The sequence below is a fragment of the Carlito syrichta genome, unplaced genomic scaffold (genome assembly GCF_000164805.1).
Source record: "Carlito syrichta isolate Samal-C Ts95f unplaced genomic scaffold, Tarsius_syrichta-2.0.1 Scaffold63714, whole genome shotgun sequence".
Classification (NCBI taxonomy): Eukaryota; Metazoa; Chordata; class Mammalia; order Primates; family Tarsiidae; genus Carlito; species Carlito syrichta.
In genome coordinates, this window is record NW_007007810.1 from 46,403 (window position 1) to 53,414 (window position 7,012).

General features: G+C 47.4%; 1 protein-coding gene across 2 annotated transcripts; it reads right to left on the minus strand.

Annotated features, from left to right (window-relative positions):
• Window positions 1-218: 218 nt before the first annotated feature.
• On the minus strand, window positions 219-6,072 carry LOC103252473 (immunoglobulin superfamily member 1). Of its 2 annotated transcripts, none has more exons than XM_008051092.2 (11): window positions 6,004-6,072; window positions 5,876-5,908; window positions 5,191-5,481; window positions 4,611-4,889; window positions 3,699-3,986; window positions 2,647-2,934; window positions 2,177-2,464; window positions 1,695-1,982; window positions 1,295-1,573; window positions 782-905; window positions 219-639 (listed from the first exon to the last, which is right to left on the minus strand). In XM_008051092.2, the coding sequence occupies exons 1-11, from the start codon at window positions 6,035-6,037 to the stop codon at window positions 498-500; spliced, it is 2,334 nt and encodes a 777-aa protein (XP_008049283.1). In that variant the 5' UTR covers window positions 6,038-6,072; the 3' UTR covers window positions 219-497. The 2 variants fall into 2 exon arrangements, with proteins under 2 accessions (XP_008049283.1, XP_008049285.1); XM_008051094.2 differs by having other exon boundaries at window positions 5,876-5,923; window positions 6,004-6,061.
• Between the last annotated feature and the right edge of the window lie 940 nt (window positions 6,073-7,012).

A 7,012-nucleotide genomic window follows, 5' to 3' on the forward strand; every position in this document is an offset into this window, starting at 1 on the left:
ACAAAAGAACATTTTGTTTAGTGACCATATTTCAAAACAAACTAAAAAGTAGTTATTTTGGAGTCCTCCATCCTCCCACAGCCCAGCCTTGAACTCCTTTCTCTGTACTAGTAGGCTGTGCTCTCTTATTCTGCCATGGAGGTCAGCTTCAATAAACCATTTCTGCCCCGTTGTTAGTGGACAACAGACCAATAGAAGACCACTCCCATAGTTTTTACAGTTAAATAATGAATGACTCTTTATTCAGAAGGATACATTTTAATAGAATTTCATGCACCAGTAAATCAGTACAATGAGGAGTTATAGGGGTGGGGAACCTCTCTTCAGGAAACATCTCATCCTGGGAGAGTTCTCAACTCTCAGAATTCCCTTGACCTAGTTCAGGTGATTAGAGGGCAAGGAGCAGTAGATGGGACTGACTCTCAGGGTAATCAGTGAAATTTACAGGTCTCAGGGTAAAAGAGAGGAGAGGAAAGCTTTTGTAAAGGAGGATGACATTATATCGGGACTGGCAGTTCCACAGAGATTCCCTGGGAGGTTGATGAGGGAGAACTTGTGGTGGTGGTAGCTGGTTCTTCTTCTTCTTGGTTACACTCTTCAAGGACTATGGTCTGGTCTCTTCCCTCTGTCTCTGAGCCCCTGTACATAAATAGATATAGATATAGACATAGATATAGATATGACTAAGGGAGGACAGCTTCAGATGATAGGTGATCATTTAGATCATTGTTTTTTCCAGCAACCCTTGGTTCTCAGAAGCTGGCTGCAAAGAGGCATTTACCTAGTTCGGAGTCGAGGCCACTTCTTCCATTCTATGGCTAACACTATGCCCAAGGCCACAACAACCACCACAATCAGGCTGCTTCGGACAATGTTCCCCACAGTGCACTCCTGAGCAACAGGCCCTGTATTGATAAAAGAACAGAAGCCAAGACCATGGAGGTTAGTATGTGTATGTTCCCCTCGATCTCATGTCACCCCATCAGTCTAGCCTCCTCTAGGGTTCATGCGGGAGCCATATGTTCACACTGCAGAGTAGGGGGGCAGTGGCAGAGCTTATGCAGAAGCATCCCTTCTTTCCTTGGGGGAAGGAGGCCGTGAAAGAATCCTACTTACTATCTTTGAGTGATTCTGAGATCCCACCTCCTTACCATCCTTAGGATGACAGGATGACACACATGAGGTCTTTGACTTCAAAGACTCTCCGCTCTCCTGATTTGGGTTGTCTCCGTGGGGAATGTCCCTGAGATCTCAGGTATGCCATGCCAGGATCATAGAAGTATTATACCCTTACCTGCTGCCCCTACCAGCTCCAGGGGATCACTAGGTTCTGACCAGATATCAGGGTAGCTCTGGAGGCGGTAGCTGCAGCTGTAGTTTCCAATGCCTTTTCCTTCTATATTGTTGATGACAAAGTCCCCATCCTCTGAGAACTGCTGAGGTGCCTCTTCTCCATCATGTTCTAGAACAAATTCAACACCTGGCAGGGGTCCTCGGCACTGAAGGGTGATATCCTTTCCTAGCTTGAACACAGTGCTGGGCCAGGCTGACAGAGAGGGTTTAGGGGGCTTATCTGCAACCAACAAAGACACAGAGTTAAAAGAAGTGGTCCTGAGTCCAGCCCTTTACCCCTTTATTGCTAACTGCTGAAAATGACAAAATCTAGACTCTTAGTAAAGTCTTCAGGACCTTACCAGTCACCCAGATCTGCAGGGAGTCACTGTGATTTGAAGCTGCAAAGGGAGCAGAGTCCAAATAATACACACAGCTATAGATCCCAGAATCTTCACCTCTCACTGCTGGCATCCAGAAGTCAGCCCTGTACCCACTTGGCCTCTGTTTCTCTAAGGGCTCTTGAGTCCCCTCCTTCATCAGGACAAATGTTGAGTCTGGAAATTTTCCTTGACAATGAAGAGTCATATTTTCTCCAGGGGCCACCATGGGACCAGGCTGGGCTAATAGGCTGGGTTTGGGGAGCAAGCCTGGAAGAAAATAAGAACTCTGGGTCAGCGAGAAGAGGCCACTTTCTAAAGTATCACCCCTGGAATCTCTGTTTAATAAGGAGATGAGACTACTGTTTGCCTCTCCTTGAGCTCTTTTAAAAAGATCTCCCATAAATCAGTCTATTCTTTTCTTTCTACACTTCTATGCCCACTTCAGAACATCCTCCCCTTACCTGTGACTATGAGTTCCAGAGTGTTGCTAAGCTGTATCTTGATTGAGCTGGTCCAGTCAGGGTGGTAGCAGCAGCTGTAACGTCCTATGCTAGTACCAGATATATTGGTGATGGGGAATGCCCCGTCATTACTGGTAGATCCCCAGAGCTGCACTGAAGTGACTTCTCCTTCCTTGTGCAGAATGTACCCTACTCCATGGACTGGCCCTCGGCACCAGAGAGTAACATTCTGCCCCATGGAAACCACAGAACTGGGTTCAGCAAACAACCATGGCCTGGGGAATATGTCTAGAAAGAGACCAAAGATGTAAAGTAGTGAGTAAAGTTTTCATTTCCTGCCTGAATTAATCATTTATCTTTTTTCCTCTTGGACACAATAGCTCCCCCCGTGGCCTATCCCAGTCTTCCAGCAGGGATTACCCTCCCTAATCCCTACTTCAGTGGTCTCTATCCAAGTCCTATATTCTTACCTGTCACCCAGATCATAAGGGGCATACTGCGATATGACCCCCTATTTGACATGGTTGTCTCATAGTAGATACAGGTATAGTTCCCAGAGTCCTTTGCTCCGACAGTGTGGAGGAGGAAGTCAGCTGAATTTCCTGAAGCACTCTGGACCTGTAAGGGAACCTGGGTTCCCTCCTGCAAGAGGGCGAACCTCATGCCCTGGAAAGTCCCTTGGCAGCGCAGAGTCACATTCTTCCCAGGAAACACCACAGGACCTGGCTGTGCCAGGAGAGTAGGTTTGGGGTAGAATTCTGAAATTAAAGAGACCATAGCATGAGAGAAGCCCACCCCTACATTCTGCAAATAGCAGAATATATTCTTATACAATATAAGAAACAACATATGCTTATTGTAGAAAATTTTAAAATATGGAAAAAACTCGTGAAAGAAAACACAATTCAACCATGCAAAGATAACTATTGTTTATATTTCTTTTCCATTTATTATTTCTATACATGCCCATGTCCATGTAGCTATAACTGTGTACATAACTGGGTTACACAGTTGTGTATTCTGATTTTTTCACTTAACTTTATATTGTAACTTTTTCCTATGATGTTAAACAACCTTTGAAAATTATCATTTGTAATGGCTGCATAATATCCAGTTGACATTTCAAGGTCTTCTCCCTTTTTCTGAGGGCCATCCAGCCCACCAATCTCTGACAGCCCAGCTAAAGAAAAAGTGGGTGCTGAGCCTAAAGCTCAAGGCTAAGCCACCAAAAGATTTCAGGAATAGGGCAATGTGAACTTGGCCGTTGGGTTTGGAAACCCCAATCTGCCTCACTTCACTCCCCAAAAGTGAATTACTTGCCTCTCCCCTCTCCTTTGTGTCTTCTTCCTGTAATAATAACATGAGCAGCTGTCCTACACGGACTGTTCACTATATGCCAGTTACTGTCCTAAGCACTTTCTCAGTGTGTTTTAGAAGGAGTATTTCTTCCTCTCCCACTGACAGCCCTTTCATCCACTGTGCCAGGGTCATCACCGTCTCCACCTAGACTCCCCCTCCTAACCTGTCACCACGAGCTCCACAGGGTCACTGGGCTCAGACCAAATGGCAAGGTCATAATAACGACAGCTGTAATTTCCTCCATCACCAATGCCCACAGAAATGATCAGAAAGTGAGCTGCACTGGCCCCGGGGCTTGCCCATGATCTGTCAATGGATGCTATTTCACTTCCATCTTTGTAAAGAATAAAACTCATGTGTTGGTGGGAGGTGGAGCAATTGAAAGTCACTCGGGCACCAGGGGTGACCACAGGGCTGGCCCATGTCCTGAAGAAGGGCTTAGGGTACATTTCTAGAAGGCAAAACACAAAACACAACATGGAACCAAATTAAGAAAAAGAAAAGTACAAAGCAAACATCACAAACATCGGTTCTAGGAAGCTGCTCTGCTTTCTATAACATTTCATTCAGAAGTAAATACATTTAAAAATCAAGGTAAATCCACATTGCAAATGGACTTTTCACATAGGGACCCCTCAACCCCACCCCTCACCACTTCCAGATAAGTCCTCACTGTCATCAGGGCAGGAAACGGAGGCTAGCGAAAAGAGGGAATTTTCATTGGGGCTCTGCTGCTTGCTTCTCTGAGCCTCAGTTTGCCCATTTCGACGGGGGGCGGGGGGAATGGTACCTGCTTCACTTCCCTTGAAGAGTTGCTCTATAGCTAAATGAGATAATTGATGTGAAAATAATTAGAAAAATTAAATCACCCTCCACAAACCCAAGCTATTAATAACGATTATGGCTATTAATATCGTGCAGCCAGAGGCCCTGGCACTCCCAGCGCCACGCCTGCCTGGCTCTAAGATTGGACACAGGCTCCTAGGACCAGCAGCAAACTTTGCTGCAGGGAGAGGAGTGTCTGACCCAAAGTTTTGCCTCCCCCTCCTTCCTCACACACCCTTTTCAGCTCTACCTTTTATGACAAGCTCCAGGGGCTCGCTGGGCTGGGACCACTTGAAGGGGCGCTTTTCAGTGTGAGTGCGGCAGCTGTAATTGCCTTCGTCTTTATCCTCCATTCTTTGGATTGTAAAGAAGGCTTCTCTCCCAGCGGCACCAAGTTGCTGGACAGGTTCTTGCTCTCCCTCCTTATACAGAGCAAATCCCATGCCTGCCAGCCATCCTTTGCAACGGATTTGCAGTTTCTGACCCCGGATTGGAGGGGAAGCAGAAATGACAGGTTTGGGGAGAATGTCTGGAAAACAAAATGGGGTGGAAAAGGAGTCAGAAATTTGGAGGTGCTCAGATGGGACACTCGGTGTCACTTTGTTGGCAAATAAAAAAATCCATTTTGGGCTAGCCCTTGACTCTTCCTGTCAGTCTCCTCACACTCTCTTCCCCACCGCCCCGCCCCCATTTCAGTGTCCCTCCTCTCCTACTTGCAGCACAAGCCTCTTGGGCTCCAGGACTCTGCATTCATTCCCCCACTTCCAGGAATATGTTGGAGTCCAGGGGCACTGAGGATCACTCCGGGAGGACCCTATGCCTTTACTTACCTGTTCCCACCAGCTCAAGTGCCTCACTGGGCTCCGACACAGCCATCTCCTCCCATGAATGGCAGTGGTAGCTCCCGGTGTGGCTCTGGGTCAGGGCGCCAAGGGGGAAGGCAGCCCGGACCTGCTCTGAGGCAGGGCGAGTTGCAATCCACCCAGTCCCATCCTTCAGCAACACAAACTCCTTAGTTGAGCCAGAAGGGCTTCTGCACCAGAGTGTTAAGTTCTTCCACGGGGCCAGAGGGAAGTTGGTCTCTGCCCACAGCTCAGGCTTAGGGGTTGGCATGATAATTTCTAGAAACAGCAGAATTAATGAAGCCATCCTCTCTCCCTTTTCCCCTCCCCTCTCCTTGCCCTTGCACCCCCTACCCAGATTACACTGCCCACCTCCCCTCTCAATCCAAATCCAAACCCTTTCCTTCCTTCCTTTCTTCCTTCCTCAGGTGCTGGGGAAAGGGGAAGCTGATGTCTCAGCTGAGCCTCAGAAAAGTGCAGGAACTTGGAGGAAATTTTGCAGGCTTAGAAAGGCAGAGTAGCAGACTGAATTTTGCCAGCAGCTTTAACAAGTGCCCCTTCCCGGCTGTCTTTCTCTCCCAACCAGTCGCTCCCTGGCCACTGACACTGACACTCTGTAGTTATTTCGGATCTCCAGGGAGGAATGTCCCAGTCTGGAGCAGGAAAAACTCACCAGTCTCTTCTGTCAATACCCCATTGCACAGTCCTGCAAAAGAAATTGCTGCCATGGCTCAGCCCCTTCCCCCCAGGACTTCACCCAGACCTCCTGCCTAGGCCCCTTCCCCACCCCCTTGTACTCACCACAGCAGAGAAGGGCCGTGATTATGAAGAGCATGGTGACCCCTTGAGCTGTTCCCAGCAACCAGGCTTCTCTAGTGAGACCAGAAAAGAGATGAGAGGAGTTGCTGGGATTAGGGGGAGGGCGGAGAGAAGGGGGCGGCAATTTATGTCATTGGTTTACTCATTACCCAATAGGGACTGGATATGGCCAGAATAATGGGATATAATCTTTTCTGACATCGATGACTTTTCTTTTGAGGGCCTCACCACCTACAAACCTCTTGCTCTTTCATGACCCACATGCCCCCCTGCCCTTCCCCCTTCCCCAGCCTATATCATATGTCAGCTCCCCATGGCCCTGATTAGGCTGTTGCTGGAATTGAGATGTCAGATGTGAAAATGCCTTTGTATTATCTCCAGCTCTCAGAACCCTTGGAACTCAGTGTGATAGGCAGCTCTGGATGGTGGGTGTGGGGATGGAAGGAGAAAACTTGAGTATTTCTTTGTCATCAAGTTTAAGTTTGGAGGCAGTTGTTATTATGGCAGCATTGGTCCTCAGACTGACCTGCTTCACCAGTCTTTCTTAAGAAAGGGTTGCCTAGGCAGCTGCAATGAATTACTAGAAGATTGTCAGTGCTGAGCTAAGCCTGTCAAAGGGTGGGAACCCTCTCCCCCTTCCCAGATTATGATTAGAAATGTGATGTGCAGCAACTTTGGGTTATTGGTCCAGCAGAATTAGATGATATTAAGCCAAAATTCATTTGACAATTTTTTACTTGGGAAACACTGACCATCCTTTCTGGTCAGGGAAACATGTTTTTCAAGCTGCTTTCTCTGAAATCTGGTTTCTGATCTTATTCTTTGATGCAATGGTCCTGGGCTCAGGTGGGGCACATAAAGCTATATTTTTTCTAACCCTTGACTTGGAGGTTACCCTAATGTGTATGAGACTCGGGACAGATTCTGGGAAAAACAAGAACTTGACCTCCACAGAACCTTTTTGAAAATTCAAAAGGTAGTGGTTTCTGCA